This window comes from Symphodus melops (genome assembly GCF_947650265.1).
Source record: "Symphodus melops genome assembly, chromosome: 14".
Classification (NCBI taxonomy): Eukaryota; Metazoa; Chordata; class Actinopteri; order Labriformes; family Labridae; genus Symphodus; species Symphodus melops.
Window position 1 is genome coordinate 1,108,054 of NC_136704.1, and position 15,722 is coordinate 1,123,775.

The window sequence follows — 15,722 nt, forward strand, 5'->3', positions numbered from 1 at the left end:
GAGGGATCAGACCTTCATCATCATCATCAGACATTCAAACAGTGTGAGGGATCAGACCTTCATCATCATCATCAGACATTCAAACAGTGTGAGGGATGATGAAGATGAAGGATGTATTGATAGAAGTTGTAGAGCTTCATATTTGGTTGTTAATCTTCATGTCAGACTCTTTTTAATGGCAGCTCATCACAGAGCGACTCTTTACAAACTCACTGATGTTCATCATCTGTTTAAATGTCCCACGCTCCGTTTAGCCTCTTTTTAATCTCCCTCTTTTCTCCCCTATTAAACTCTGTTTCACTGAAGTCTGATCCTGTGCAGCGTCCAATCAGTGAGTGATATACGAGAAGGGGGCGTGTCTGTCAGTGAAAAGACTTCCGTGAAGTCAGCTCTCGTGTCTCCTCGGTCATCGCTCCTCGGATCAGCCTCCTCTCTCCTCCATCCTCTCTCCTCCGTTCGCTATAAGAGCTTTGATCCTCAACATGGCGGCTTTGGAACTACTTCCTGTTCGGCCGAGGACCGAGGACCGAGGAGACTGCAAATAAGAAAAGTGAGACGTACCCCATGACTATAATATAAATCAGGAAATACTGAAGACAGAAACCAAGAAACACACAAGGGAAACACCAGGATAGAGAATAGGATTTTGTTTCTCTTGGGCAGATGAAGACAATGATCTCTAACAACTTTACCACAGTGATTAATTTCTTCTTCTGAGAATCATCCTGACCTATCTGGTTTTATTTAAGCTATTTTGTTGGTTTTAATCTGTATCTGAACGCCGTTGTAAATGAGGGAAACTTCTGGAGACTGGGAACGAGTGGTTTCTTTCATCGTTTATGATATAAGAGGCACGGCCGAACCTGCATCGATGTCAGGTAACATCGGCTGCACAAATGAGCTTCCTACTCGCCATTAATGAGACTTTAAAAAGATTAATTAAATTTGAAACGTCCTGCATCAGATGAATAAAGTATTTGACCAAACGTTGTGTGATGTGTCTTTCTAAACATAAAAATGTTACACTTACATACAGTGCGTACGTAAAGCATTCAGCTCCCTTTAAATGTTTCCCTCTTTGTTTCATTGCAGCCGTTTGCTAAAATCAAAAAAGTTCATTATCTTTCTCATTAATTTACACTCAGCAGCCCATCATGACGGTTCCATGAGCTGGGGTTTCATTTTATTTACTTACCTTTTTTTAATTGTTTTCTTTTTTATTTATTTTCCTTGTAAAGAAAATGTAAAGTACAAAATAAATAATTGATCACAAAAAAGTAACCTTGAGTACTGCAGAAATTATTTGGTAACCTTGGCCAGATCTGTGCATGGCCACATTTCTGTGGCTCCTTGGGCAGTTCCTTTAACCTCATGATTCTCATTGTCTCTGACATGCACTGTGAGCTGTAAGGTCTTATATAGACAGGTGTGTGTCTGTCCTAATCAAGTCCAATCAGTTCAATTAAACACAGCTGTAGTCTGTCTTACTGAGTCGGCTCTGTGTAATGACAGCAGTGCCACATCAGCGTACTATTGATGATTTAACTCTGTGGATAGACCGTTTAGTCCTGATCTAAAGTTGATGTTCTGTATTCTTAAATATTTCCTATTTTACTTTGGAGATATTTCTATCCTTTCAAAGATACATATTATTTTTTCTGTTTTGATTTGTCTCAGTATTTCTGCAGCGATATTCCTGTTATCATGGGAACGTTAAACATGTGATTACTGACAGCAGCCTCTCTAATTTTTAAAGTTAATCTATTAAAAAAACACAAATTCATCAAATATAACGACAACTAAAGAACACTAATCAACATTATCCAAAAATGAATTTAGTCTACAGAGATTGTTTGAGGTGGAGTGTAATATAAAATACATTTTAGATGCAATATCTTATCTAAGTATAAATCTGCCAACCCTCTGTCAGTCTGTCTTAACAGACAGGCAGTATGAATGATTCCTAACAAACGGATTCACTGCAACCCAAGACAACACTGGAGACAGTAAATACAAAAACCACTGGAGACAGTAAATACAAAAACCACTAACATTAAAATCACAAAGAGATAAAAACACATGGCAAACACCAGGGAAGCTAACTAAAACAGCTAACTAAAACAAGAAAACTAATAACAAGACCAGGTCATGAAACAATATCCACTATAGACACTCAGACCGACATGTGCAGCCATTTATACTTTTCATTCAGTCTTTTTATTTAGTTTAAAATCATTTCTGAGCTTCAGACTGTTGGAAGAATTTCATTAAAAGATAAAACACGTTTTTACCCACAACATCTACGAATTTCAACATATGAACATGTTTTAATCGGCTGATAGGACAGTGGAAGGTCAAAAATAAAAATAGACTAAAGTCCAGTTTCACAGGCCAACTATCACATGAGAGTTATTATAGTCTGCACCTCCAAATACAGACCCTTCTTTAGTCTGTTAGTGCCCTTTGTCTTCAGGTTGATTCTGATTGGACATCAGAAAGTTGAAGCTCCTCCTCCTGGACGTATATTAAGACTGAATCAGAGCGTCGAGTCAAGACAGGAACACAGCACCAACAGGTGAGTAAACTCACAACAACTCACTCCTGATTATTGGCTCAGACATTCGCTTCAGAGACTCGAACACAACTGAAACATCAAAAGAGGACGCCAGGTAAATATCTGAAAGCCGGTTGATTTTCAAAATAAAATTAATAAATGATTAACTCTTTCATGGTTAAAATGTGTAGAAACTTTTGATCAGATCAAATATTTTTGTGAGGTGTTATTTATCTTATCTTATTTTACTTTGAAGTTCAGCTTTTTATCTACTTCCTGAAGTTGTGACATTTTTATCTTCTGATCCTAATTTCAATGATGAACTTGAAAAACCTAATTTGACAAATGCTTCATCAAACATTTGCTGACAGCTGTCAAGATGTCAGGTGACGCTCTTATGGCAGAGTTTGGGGTCGCCGCCTCCTACCTGAGAAAGTCAGACAAGGAGCGTCTGGAGGCTCAGACTCGACCTTTCGACATCAAGCGGGAGTGTTTTGTCCCTGACCCTGAGGTGGAGTACGTTAAAGCTACAGTCACCAGCAGAGACGGCGGCAAAGCCACCGTGGAGACGGATCATGGAAAAGTACGTTTATTATAGATTTATATCGAATAAAATATTTTTTTATTTACTTTAGTTTGACAGAATCACAAACGTTTTACTTTGACAAATCTTCTTAGACTGTCACACACAAAGAGGAAGACATCCACCCTCAGAACCCGCCAAAGTTCGATAAAATTGAGGACATGGCGATGTTCACCTTCCTCCATGAACCGGCTGTGTTGTTTAACCTCAAAGAGCGTTATGCAGCATGGATGATCTATGTGAGTAATGAGCACTGACTCTGTACTTAACTTCAAATGTTGACTTAATGATACGGGGTAATGTTTCCGTGTTCTCAGACCTACTCCGGCCTGTTCTGTGTGACTGTCAACCCGTACAAATGGTTGCCAGTCTACGACCAGTCGGTGGTCAACGCCTACAGAGGGAAAAAGAGGAGCGAAGCTCCTCCTCACATTTACTCCATTTCTGACAACGCATACCAGTACATGCTGTCAGGTGTGTTTATGTCCTAATTATCTCACCTGTAATCACTGACACATCTGAATATGAAACACTGACGCAAGCCTTCAATCTTCCAGACCGAGAGAATCAATCAATCCTGATCACGTGAGTCCTTCAGTCAACTAACCAATTAATCCATGCACTTAATAAATGAATAACTAATTAATCAATCAATCCTTAAAATGAATCCTATAATCCATGCCTGGTTGGGATTCTGGCTTGTGATGGTCTCTTCAGCGGAGAATCCGGGGCAGGAAAGACGGTGAACACTAAAAGAGTAATCCAGTACTTTGCCAGCATCGCAGCTGTTTCTGGCAAGAAGGATGCAGCTCAGGAGAAAAAGGTTGGTTTGAATCAGGTGGACATAAATGATGTAAAGACTTTATATATATTTAACTTCTCTGTTAATTCTGCAGGGAACCTTAGAGGATCAGATCATCCAGGCCAACCCAGCTCTGGAGGCTTTTGGAAACGCCAAGACCATCCGTAATGACAATTCCTCCAGATTTGTGAGTTTCAGGTTTCTCACTTTATGATTGTGCTTCTGATCAGAACCGCTACCCACCTCAATGTAACAAAGATTAATACTCATGACCTTTTTAAAATCAGGATATTTAACTTGAAGATGCGCACTAACTCTCAGAAACCATTTGAATCTTGTTGATCTTTTATTTCTCCTTTAAGGGTAAATTCATCCGAATCCACTTTGGTGTGAGTGGGAAACTGTCTTCTGCTGACATTGAGACATGTAAGAGCAGAATATGAACTTCTTCATGTGGTACATGATGCTGTTTTAACTTATAGATGTGATTTCACTATCCAACAGATCTACTGGAGAAATCTCGGGTTACTTACCAGCTGAAGGCTGAGAGAGATTACCACATCTTCTACCAGATTCTGTCTCAACAGAAACCAGAGCTTCTGGGTGAGCGCTGCAGCAAACAGAAACACTTTGATCTATAGGAACATCACAAATAAACAATGAAACTTTTTCTTGTGTGACAGAAATGCTACTTATAACAAACAACCCATACGACTACAGCTTCATCTCCCAAGGAGAGACGACTGTAGCCTCCATTAACGATTCAGAAGAACTGATTGCCACTGATGTAAGTCATCCTTTCAAACCTTTCAACATAGACTGTCATCATCCCAAAATCATTTCAGGGTGTCTGTGTTAAAGGATGCTTTTGATGTCCTTGGCTTCACCCAAGAGGAGAAGAATGGTATTTACAAGATGACTGGAGCCATCATGCATTATGGGAACATGAAGTTTAAGCAGAAGCAGAGAGAAGAGCAGGCAGAGCCTGACGGCACAGAGGGTAACAACATTAAACGCATGTTTGAAACAGTCAAGCTTTAAAAGACATCATCTTAAATCCATGCTTTTCCAAACAACGGCCTTAACAGATGTGGACAAAGTTGCATATCTGATGTGTCTGAACTCTGCGGACCTCATCAAGGGTCTGTGTCACCCCAGGGTGAAAGTGGGTAACGAGTGGGTCACCAAAGGCCAAAATGTGCAGCAGGTACGTTTAAAGGATGGAGACTCACTTCGTTCAGTTTCAAGAATGATGATTTTACAGTGTTCTATATTTTCAGGTGTACTACTCCATAGGTGCACTGTCCAAGTCCGTGTATGAGAAAATGTTCCTGTGGATGGTGGTAAGAATCAACCAATCACTGGACACGAAGCAGCCTCGCCAGCACTTCATCGGTGTGTTGGACATTGCTGGATTTGAGATCTTTGATGTAAGCTGGAAAGGTTCAAATGACATATGGCTGTAAAGAATACGTCTCTAAGTACTTTCTACATCATCTTCTCAGTTCAACACCTTTGAGCAACTGTGCATCAACTTCACAAACGAAAAGCTGCAGCAGTTCTTCAACCACCACATGTTTGTGTTGGAGCAAGAAGAATACAAGAAGGAAGGCATTGTGTGGGTGTTCATTGACTTTGGCATGGACTTGGCAGCCTGTATCGAGCTCATTGAAAAGGTAAGTGCCCAGTTATCGCTTTATAACAACTATGAAGTTGATAAGAGACACAAGTTGAACCTTATCCACCCCTTCCTGCAGCCCATGGGTATCATGTCCATCCTTGAAGAGGAGTGCATGTTCCCAAAAGCCAGCGATGCCACCTTTAAAGCCAAACTGTACGACAACCACCTGGGGAAGAGTCCAAACTTTCAGAAGCCCAGAGTGATTAAAGGGAGACCAGAGGCTCATTTCTCCCTGGTCCACTACGCTGGAATTGTTGATTACAACATCGGCAACTGGCTGGTGAAGAACAAGGACCCTCTGAATGAGACTGTGGTCGGACTGTTTCAGAAGTCCACCCTCAAGCTACTGGCTACCCTGTTTGCTGGCTACACTGGTGCAGATGCTGGTGAGGGCTTTTTAAGTTACAAAAGTCATCTAATAAGGTAAATATCATCAAAAAAGAATATAAACATGACACCTATTTATCTACAACATCCCACAGCAGCAGACTCAGGAAGTAAAGGAAAGGGAGGGAAGAAGAAAGGTTCTTCCTTCCAGACTGTGTCTGCTCTGCACAGGGTAAAACATGTCTGTCTGTTCTTCACAATCACCTCTGTGCATGGAACATGTTCATGGTTTCTGTCTCGACTCACAGGAGAACCTGAACAAACTGATGACCAACCTCCGGTCAACTCACCCCCACTTTGTACGCTGCCTGATCCCCAATGAGACTAAGACTCCAGGGGCTATGGAGAATCCCCTGGTGATGCATCAGCTGCGCTGTAACGGCGTGCTGGAAGGCATCCGAATCTGCAGGAAGGGTTTCCCAAACAGGATCCAGTATGGAGACTTCAAACAAAGGCAAGACTGTGGTTCATTTTCTGCTCTGCTGGATAAACCTTTTTTTACAAGGGTGGAGTAACAGAAGAAAAAATACAACAGTAAGATTTTTACATTCCCCCAAACTCCCCTCAGGAGTCCCAGTGTTTGTGCTTTATTTTTAATTCTCAAAAGATATAAAAATAAGTATCAGCTCCTCCCTCCATCCCCACAGAGCAGACTCTGGCTTCTCTTTTGATCTCTTCATTTCTGCAGTATTCCCTTGAAAAATAGGTTTTTAACCTTAAATGGGACTTTTCCTGGATAAATAAAGGTAAAAAAAATACAGCAGGAAGTGGAGACGTGTTGTCTCTTTTTATATACAGTCAGTGGCGCTGAACAAGCCCATTAGTATCCTGAGTAACAAATCAGATCTCAATGTGTCCTGAAAACCATCACACGTGTATGTCATGGTTTTGTTCTGTTTCTTCTGGTTTTAGTTTTCATTCTGTCCTCAGTGTTCTGTTTGTTTCCTCGTGTTGATTGTTTCCCTTGTATGTTTTAATGTTTCATAGTCTTCAGTGTGTTTCCCTGTGTCCTCCTGTGTTGCCTGTTAGTTTATTTCCTGTCTTGTGTTTTAAGTCTAGTCTTTAGTGTTTCCTGTTTTATTTTGTAGATCTGGTTCTAGGTGGTGTCAGTGTTGGGTTTTACTTTGTACTTGTCCTCAGTGTTCTGGTCTTGTGTTCTTTGTTCCTTGTGTTTCCCTCCTGTCTTGATGACCCTGATGTTCCTCACCTGTCTCGTTAGTCTGATTACCCCTTGTCTATTTAGTTTTCTTGTTGGTTCATTGTCTTTTGTTTGTCGTCGTGGCCTGTCGTTTTCTTCTCCATGTCTCCCTGGATTTTCCTTGTGGTTTTTGGATTGTTGGATTTTTTTTGTTTTTGCTGGACTTGGTTTTTTCATAACGTTTTGGATTAATTATTTAGGTAGGTTTTTGTTTTGTCTTTTGTTTGATAAATTGTTTTCTGCAATTGGGTCCTCCCCTCCATGTTTTTCTACCCACAATGTGACAGAATGAACCAACCATACATGGACCCAGCAGAAGATTTAGAATGCATATCTTCTCGAGCTCTGGTGGACTTTCTGATGGACCTTTGCTTGGAGCCAGAAGGCTCCACAAAGCCTCGGCTCAGGCTTCAGTCCAGGTCCAGGCCTCGGCCTAGTCCTCAACCCAGGCCTCAACCAAGGCCTCAGCCCAATGCTCAGCTCAGGCCTCAGTCCAGGCTTCGGCCTCATGGCGCCTCAGAGCCTCTGCTTCCTGTTCCTGTTCCAGCAGAGCGCTATCTGTTTCCTGTCCCTGTTCCAGCAGAGCGCTGTCTGCTTCCTGTCCCTGTTCCAGCAGAGCGCTGTCTGCTTCCTGTCCCTGTTCCAGCAGAGCGCTATCTGCTTCCTGTCCCTGTTCCAGCAGAGCGCTGTCTGCTTCCTGTCCCTGTTCCAGCAGAGCGCTGTCTGCTTCCTGTCCCTGTTCCAGCAGAGCGCTGTCTGCTTCCTGTCCCTGTTCCAGCAGAGCGCTGTCTGCTTCCTGTCCCTGTTCCAGCAGAGCGCTGTCTGCTTCCTGTCCCTGTTCTGGCAGAGCGCTGTCTGCTTCCTGTCCCTGTTTCGGCAGAGCGCTGTCTGCTTCCTGTCCCTGTTCTGGCAGAGCGCTGTCTGCTTCCTGTCCCTGTTCCAGCAGAGCGCTGTCTGCTACCTGTCCCTGTTCCAGCAGAGCGCCGTCTGCTTCCTGTCCCTGTTCTGGCAGAGCGCTGTCTGCTTCCTGTCCCTGTTCTGGCAGAGCGCTATCTGCTTCCTGTCCCTGTTCCAGCAGAGCGCCGTCTGCTTCCTGTCCCTGTTCTGGCAGAGCGCCGTCTGCCACCAGCTTCGGCAGAGCGTTGTCAGCTTCCTGTCCCCGTGCCTGCTGAACGCCGTCTGCCACCAGCTTCGGCAGAGCGTTGTCAGCTTCCTGTCCCCGTGCCTGCTAAACGCCGTCTGCTTCCAGCTTCGGCAGAGCGTTGTCAGCTTCCTGTCCCCGTGCCTGCTAAACGCCGTCTGCCACCAGCTTCGGCAGAGCGTTGTCAGCTTCCTGTCCCCGTGCCTGCTAAACGCCGTCTGCCACCAGCTTCGGCAGAGCGTTGTCTGCTTCCTGTCCCCGTGCCTGCTGAACGCCGTCTGCTTCCAGCTTCGGCAGAGCGTTGTCTGCTTCCTGTCCCCGTGCCTGCTGAACGCCGTCTGCCACCAGCTTCGGCAGAGCGTTGTCAGCTTCCTGTCCCCTTGCCTGCTGAACGCCGTCTGCCACCAGCTTCGGCAGAGCGTTGTCAGCTTCCTGTCCCCGTGCCTGCTGAGCGCCGTCGGCGTCAAGTTGAGGTTCCCAACAACGTCTCCTCTGCGGTCCTCTGCAGTGTACTGTTCAAAACAAATCCAGATCATTACAGACCAGAATCTAAAGTTAGAAGGAAGACATACTGGCTGCTGTATTGTTGTCAGAGAAAACATGTGATCACAGAGGAAGAGAGCATTATCAGCTCTCTGATTGGATCTTTATTAAAAGGGGCAACAAGGCTCAATATGTCTTATTTTACATTAAAGAAATCTTGAACACTTTTCTCTGCACGCAGGAGTTCATTGATTTAAGAAGGTAATGATGTCATTTTGTTATGAATCCAGATATCGTATCCTGAACCCAAATGCTATCCCTGAAGGACAGTTCATCGACAACAAGAAGGGAGCAGAAAAACTTCTGGGCTCGTTGGATATTGACCATGAACAGTATAAACTGGGACACACTAAGGTTGGTTCTGTACCCGGAGTAATCTGAGGAGCAGGGTTCAGTGTGGGGATAAGTTATTCAGTAAGGACCACTTACGTTACACAAAGTTTTACATGCAGTGAGTTTTGATTGTGGATGTGGCTATATACTGGAACTTTCCTACATGGAGGATCCTAAGGCCCCTAAGAGCTGCAAAGACACACTGAACAAACCAGCTCACTGACAACAGAAAGACATTGATAAGTCAGACACATGAAAAGCTGCAGACTGGCTCGGAGAAGGAAGGCAGGTTTCTATGAGGTAGATTTCCTGCGATGATTTTCATCTGTCTCTTTTCATTTAAACTGATAATTCACCCATTTGCATGAAGCTGTGTATCATTAGAAACATGGTAGTAGTGTTGAATGGTTGTGAATCCAGCCCTCATTTTGCCCTGAGACGAGAACATTTTTTTTCTTTGCCTGAAAGTTTTCTTTATATGACGCAAAGATCATCATATTGTATCACGTAAAGAAGTTTAGGCTGGCAGGGAAGAACTACAAGTCTAGTTTCTCATGTTTTCATCCACTGAAGCTACAGAAATATAGTCTTACCTCAGGTGTCGGTTTCCTCTGCTGCTGTATTGAAAACTCAATTCTTGTCCTTAATTTGACCCAGTACAAAACAATAATTCACCATTTCCAAAGAAAAACAAAGTACGTGCAGAAGTCTTACTGGATCTACAAAAGATGGATGGATGGATGGATGGATGGATGATGGATGGATGGTGGATGGATGGATGGATGGATGGATGGATGGATGGATGGATGGATGGATGGATGGATGGATGGAGGGATGGATGGATGGATGGATGGATGGATGGATGGATGGATGGATGGATGGATGGATGGATGGATGGATGGATGGATGGATGGATGGATGGATGGATGGATGGATGGATGGATGGATAGATAGATAGATAGATAGATAGATAGATAGATAGATAGATACTTTATTGATCCCGATCGAAATTCAAGGCATCCAGTAGCAGTATACAGACAGGCAGGACACAAGACATTACAAACAAGTTAGCTTATAGCTTGTAGCCTGAAGGCTCGCTCTGGTGTTCAGTGGGATCAGTGAGAGTGGTCTGTGCCGCTGTGCATTCTGGGAGTTGTTGTGTTTGATTCAAATCAGTTTAAAATTGATTTTCAGCTTTTTCTCGGTCAAGAAGGCGCCAAATAAAATAAAAAATACATATATGACCTAATTTCACTACAGATTCATGTTTCAATGGGTGAAGTATCGCTTTAAACATCACAATTAGATCTTTAGGATGTTGTTTGATATCAGCAGGTGGAGTTTGACTACAAGCCCTAAACTTACACTGTGCTGGGGAGAGTTTATAAGAAAGTGAATGTGGTTTTGTTCAGGTGTTCTTCAAAGCCGGTCTGCTCGGTGTCCTCGAGGAGATGAGAGATGATCGGCTTTCGCTCATCATCACTGGAATTCAAGCCAGGTCCAGAGGATTACTTGCGAGGATAGAGTTTCAGAAGATCGTTGAACGCAGGTTTGTGTATAACATTAAACATTGTACTTTAAAAGAGACATGGTACAGAAATTTAGATTTAAAGCTCCTGAACGTGTCTCCAGGGATGCTATACTGGTGATCCAGTGGAATGTGCGTGCCTTCATGGGGGTCAAAAATTGGCCCTGGATGAAGATGTACTTCAAGATCAAACCTCTGCTGAAGTCAGCTGAGACCGAGAAAGAGATGGCAAACATGAAGGAGGAGTTCATGAAGCTGAAAGATGCATATGCAAAAACTGAGGCACGCAAGAAAGAGCTGGAGGAAAAAATGGTGACCCTTCTCCAAGAGAAGAATGACCTTCAGCTCCAAGTCCAGTCTGTAAGAGTCATCATCCAGTTTACGTCAATCTTACTACTATATATCAGCAGAAGAACCAAAATTACCCCCATTTTCTTTCTGCAGGAACAAGATAATCTTGCAGATGCTGAAGAGCGCTGTGAGGGTCTGATCAAGAGTAAAATCCAGCTGGAAGCTAAAAGCAAAGAGCTGACAGAGAGGCTGGAGGATGAGGAGGAGATGAATGCAGAGCTGACGGCCAAGAAGAGGAAGCTGGAGGACGAGTGTTCAGAACTGAAAAAGGACATCGATGACCTGGAGCTCACTCTGGCTAAAGTAGAAAAAGAGAAGCACGCCACGGAGAACAAGGTATGTAGCATCTTTAATCTAGATTGAATTATCACCATGGTTCTGATCTCTGTGTCGTCTGTGTGCAGACAATCTCTTAAGAGTCATTTCAGAGACTTTCAGTCCATTGTTTTGGTGTTACAACCCCATGCGTTTAGATTCACTGTTAACAGCAGGGTTTGCTATTGATAATAATCTCAGGTTAAAAACCTGACTGAGGAGATGGCCGCTCTGGAAGAAATTATTGCAAAGCTGACCAAAGAGAAAAAAGCTCTTCAGGAGGCTCACCAGCAAACGCTGGACGACCTGCAGAGCGAGGAGGACAAAGTCAACTCTCTGAGCAAAGCAAAGGCCAAGCTGGAGCAGCAGGTTGATGATGTGAGTAAAACATTGTTTTGGGTGAAGTCTGACATTCTGCAGATGTCAGAACTTAAAGACTACACATGTGTCATGTTCACACGGTTAGCTCGAAGGATCGTTGGAACAAGAGAAGAAAGTGAGGATGGACCTGGAAAGAGCCAAGAGAAAACTGGAAGGGGACTTAAAGTTAACCCAAGAAAACGTGATGGATCTGGAAAATGACAAGCAGCAGCTGGAAGAAAAACTCAAAAAGTAAAGCTAAGTTTTTTACATTCACAAACAATGCCCCACCCATGTTTATTAATAATGTCCACTATTGTGTCATTAAACAGAAAAGACTTTGAAATCAGCCAGCTGCTGAGTAAAATTGAGGATGAACAAGCAATGGGTGCACAGTTTCAGAAGAAACTGAAGGAGTTACAGGTAGCTGCAGGTTGCTTTGGTTTATAATGTCATCATTACGGGACTCCTCTCTAAATGTATGTCTTTGATAACATTAATGAAGGCTCGCATTGAAGAGCTAGAGGAAGAACTGGAAGCAGAGCGAGCTGCACGAGCCAAAGTGGAAAAACAGAGAGCCGACCTCGCCAGAGAGCTGGAGGAGATCAGCGAACGACTGGAGGAGGCTGGAGGAGCAACCGCTGCCCAGATCGAGATGAACAAGAAGAGGGAGGCGGAGTTTCAGAAGATGCGAAGAGACCTCGAAGAGGCCACTCTGCAGCATGAAGCCACTGCTGCGACCCTGAGGAAGAAGAATGCAGACAGCGTGGCTGACCTGGGAGAGCAGATCGACAATCTGCAGAGAGTCAAACAGAAGCTAGAGAAGGAGAAGAGCGAGCTCAGGCTGGAGCTCGATGACGTGGTCTCCAACATGGAGCAGGTCATCAAAGTGAAAGTAAGTCATCCCCAGATCCATGAAGTGCTGAGAACTATGGACCCTCAAGTCATGTCAAAGTTTATTTGTTTGGCACATTTAAAAAACTGCTTCAGCTGACCAAAGTGCTTTACAGTCAGTGCAAAAAAACAGAATCAGAGAGAAAGAAAAAGCAAAGAAAGACAATATACACTCATCATGTACATATACAAATACAAATACACACACTCACATACATGTGTAGGCATACATGTACATACATAGAATAAAATAAAAATGACAAATGTGGGGCTTATTTCAATGTGGGTCTTGTTTTAAAGGCCTGGGAATAAAGGTGAGTTTTGAGTTGTGATTTGAATACATTTCATGAGTTAGATTCTCTGATGTGGGGGGGAGGGGGGGGGGGGGGAACATAGCCTCTAAGACTATGAGAAGGAACTGATCAAGGGAACCTAAGTGGAGGTGGTGGGCTAAAGTGGTGGGGTGTACGGGTTAAAAGATCTGTTAAATAAGGGGGGGCGAGACCCTAACCACTAAGGTGCCAGCTCTCATTACCTCCGGACAGATAAGGGAAACACATACGTGCTAAGCTAACTTGGCCATCATATTACCTAAACTGACAAAAGAAAAGGAGCAGAGGAATATTTTCAGCATATTATCAAAATCTTTAGTAAAACAGTGATGCTTCGCTAACGTTTTTGGTTATTCAGTTTGAGCAGACATCTTGTGAAAATTAAGATTAAACAGGAAGTGCCTGAACTTCAGTTTCCAATGGATGTAATCATCATGGACATATCTCTCTGTGTGAGCAGATGAGCTGAAAGGATCTAACACTTCCTAAAGCTAGCATGTTGCTCTTCTTCCAGCTTCTACTTTTAACTATGCTAACAGATGGACAGCTAAGCTAATAGTCACCATATTTCACATGTTGGCAGCTATGCTAAGCTAACAGGCTCCATAGTTGACACACACACATACTGGCAGCTATGCTAAGCTAACAGGCTCCATATTTTACAGATTGACAGCGATGTATAACTTTGGGATCGAACATAACCATCGGGTCTACATTGTGTTCACATATTAAGAAATCATTTATTGATCTCAGGGCAACCTGGAGAAAATGTGCCGCGGTCTAGAGGATCAAACATCTGAATTCAAAACCAAAGCAGAGGAAGGCCAGCGCAGCATCAACGACCTGACCATGCAGAAAGCAAAGCTCCAAACTGAAAATGGTGAAAGTCTTTGATTTGGTTCTTTTACAGATTGAAGATTAAATCTGCAGGCATTAACTTTTAGAAGAACAGATCAATTGACCACACCTGTGGACTAAAATCTTGATCTCCAGGTGAGTTTGCCAGGCAGCTGGAGGAGAAGGACTCGTTGGTGTCTCAGCTGACTCGAGGGAAGCAGTCGAACACACAGCAGATTGAAGATCTGAAGAGACAACTCGAGGAAGAAGTCAAGGTCTGTCTGTAAACCCCTCACACTAAAATTCAAAGCCCAAACTAGGCCGTCTGATACGGAGCACCTGAAACTGAAGGTCATGTATATTCTCTCCCTATTCACAAAAGAAGAGGCACAGCAATTCTTATACAAAAGGACACGGAGATGACGAGTTCTGAACTTAAATAGCATGTCACTACTCTCAAGGTTAGGGTTAGGCATTGTGATATGCCTAACTTTATTTCACACATTACCCTTTTGTTTAATAACTATTGCAGAGGCCTCGGTTTCTTGGCTGGAGATTGTAAAATGAATGGCTCTTTAGATAGACCCTTTTCTGCCAGTATGTCGAACCCACAATCATCCAAACTCCTCAACAGTTGGTGTGAGGACACTGGGTTAAAAGATGTGTGGCGGGAAATTAATCCTAAAGCAAGAGACTATACACTTTTCTCACAGCCTCATAATTCATACTCGAGGCTTGATTATTTTTTCATTCCTAAAGGATTTCTGCACTCAATCCAGGCCTGCCACATAGAGCCTATCATACTGCCTGATCACGACATTTAGCATCCCTAGAACCCCAATGTCGAGATTCAACATGTCATTTTTGAATAATAATTTTTTTTGCTCCTTTGTCCGTAATAGCTTGTCTCAATTCTGGATTGATAATAAAAACTCTCCTGTCTCTTCTGTTATGATATGGGATGCTGCTAAAGCTACCATACACGGTCAACTTATCTCGTACACTTCCCATCAGAAAGATTATTGGAGAACAATAGGAAAACCCTTGAGAAGGAAGTCTCTAATTTAGAGCAATTACATAAACAATCACCTCCAGCTTCAAACTTAAAGGCACTAGGAGCCACGAAGACTAAACTCAATAATGACCACACTCGCCATATCCAGAAACCATTGCTCTTTTCGAAACAAAAGTACAACAAATTTGGTAACAAATTTCTGGCATGCCACCATCTTAAACTGGATTGAATTCTTATTTTCAATATAGACAGCACAAAATCTTATTTTGTTGTTTACAATACATTATTCGCTTGGAGGGATGTGAGAACATACTTTACTTCATCAGGATGTTTCCCAACAGCTCCAACATGCTATAAATGTAAAGCTCATAAGGGTACAGTTATTCATTTGTTTTGGTCATGTGATCATGTCTAAAGGTTTTGGGAAGGTATCCACTCTGTTACTCAGGAATTGATTGGTAAAGGTTTTACAATGTTACCTTCTCTTTATTTATTAAACCATGCACTTGATAATCTTTTTGATACAGATACAAGGTCTTAACAATCCTGTAAAATGTTGCATATTGTATCGCAGCGCTAAGTGACAGGAAGTTTCTTAAAAATTAAATCAAAAACAGAATAAACAAACTAAACAAAATTGAGGCCCAGAAGCATCTTGAAAGAATGACATGTTCTCATGTTTCTTAACTGAAGGCCAAGAATGCACTCGCCCACGCAGTGCAGTCTGCTCGCCATGACTGTGATTTATTAAGAGAACAGTTTGAAGAGGAGCAGGAGGCCAAAGTTGAGCTCCAACGCAGCATGTCCAAGGCAAATTCGGAGGTGGCTCAGTGGAGAACAAAGTACGAAACAGACGCCATCCAGAGGA

The 15,722-nt window shown here is 42.9% G+C and overlaps 1 protein-coding gene across 1 annotated transcript in view; it reads left to right on the forward strand.

Moving 5' to 3' along the window:
• The first annotated feature begins 2,555 nt into the window (after positions 1 to 2,555).
• Positions 2,556 to 15,722, forward strand: part of LOC306834974 (myosin-7-like) — a 15,848-nt gene continuing 2,681 nt past the window's right edge. Inside the window, exons 1-28 of the mRNA XM_079361318.1 lie at positions 2,556 to 2,669; positions 2,926 to 3,137; positions 3,233 to 3,376; positions 3,455 to 3,611; positions 3,695 to 3,722; positions 3,855 to 3,960; positions 4,034 to 4,126; positions 4,302 to 4,365; positions 4,444 to 4,542; positions 4,623 to 4,726; positions 4,801 to 4,939; positions 5,028 to 5,146; positions 5,220 to 5,369; positions 5,445 to 5,615; positions 5,697 to 6,006; positions 6,103 to 6,179; positions 6,256 to 6,461; positions 9,120 to 9,243; positions 10,635 to 10,771; positions 10,855 to 11,110; positions 11,195 to 11,437; positions 11,618 to 11,794; positions 11,883 to 12,028; positions 12,109 to 12,199; positions 12,282 to 12,671; positions 13,756 to 13,882; positions 13,996 to 14,114; positions 15,548 to 15,722. The exon at positions 15,548 to 15,722 is cut by the window's right edge and continues 22 nt beyond it. Coding sequence (XP_079217444.1) covers positions 2,934 to 3,137; positions 3,233 to 3,376; positions 3,455 to 3,611; positions 3,695 to 3,722; positions 3,855 to 3,960; positions 4,034 to 4,126; positions 4,302 to 4,365; positions 4,444 to 4,542; positions 4,623 to 4,726; positions 4,801 to 4,939; positions 5,028 to 5,146; positions 5,220 to 5,369; positions 5,445 to 5,615; positions 5,697 to 6,006; positions 6,103 to 6,179; positions 6,256 to 6,461; positions 9,120 to 9,243; positions 10,635 to 10,771; positions 10,855 to 11,110; positions 11,195 to 11,437; positions 11,618 to 11,794; positions 11,883 to 12,028; positions 12,109 to 12,199; positions 12,282 to 12,671; positions 13,756 to 13,882; positions 13,996 to 14,114; positions 15,548 to 15,722 — 4,156 coding nt within the window. The 5' untranslated portion in view covers positions 2,556 to 2,669; positions 2,926 to 2,933. The remainder of the gene's footprint in view (positions 2,670 to 2,925; positions 3,138 to 3,232; positions 3,377 to 3,454; positions 3,612 to 3,694; positions 3,723 to 3,854; positions 3,961 to 4,033; positions 4,127 to 4,301; positions 4,366 to 4,443; positions 4,543 to 4,622; positions 4,727 to 4,800; positions 4,940 to 5,027; positions 5,147 to 5,219; positions 5,370 to 5,444; positions 5,616 to 5,696; positions 6,007 to 6,102; positions 6,180 to 6,255; positions 6,462 to 9,119; positions 9,244 to 10,634; positions 10,772 to 10,854; positions 11,111 to 11,194; positions 11,438 to 11,617; positions 11,795 to 11,882; positions 12,029 to 12,108; positions 12,200 to 12,281; positions 12,672 to 13,755; positions 13,883 to 13,995; positions 14,115 to 15,547) is intronic.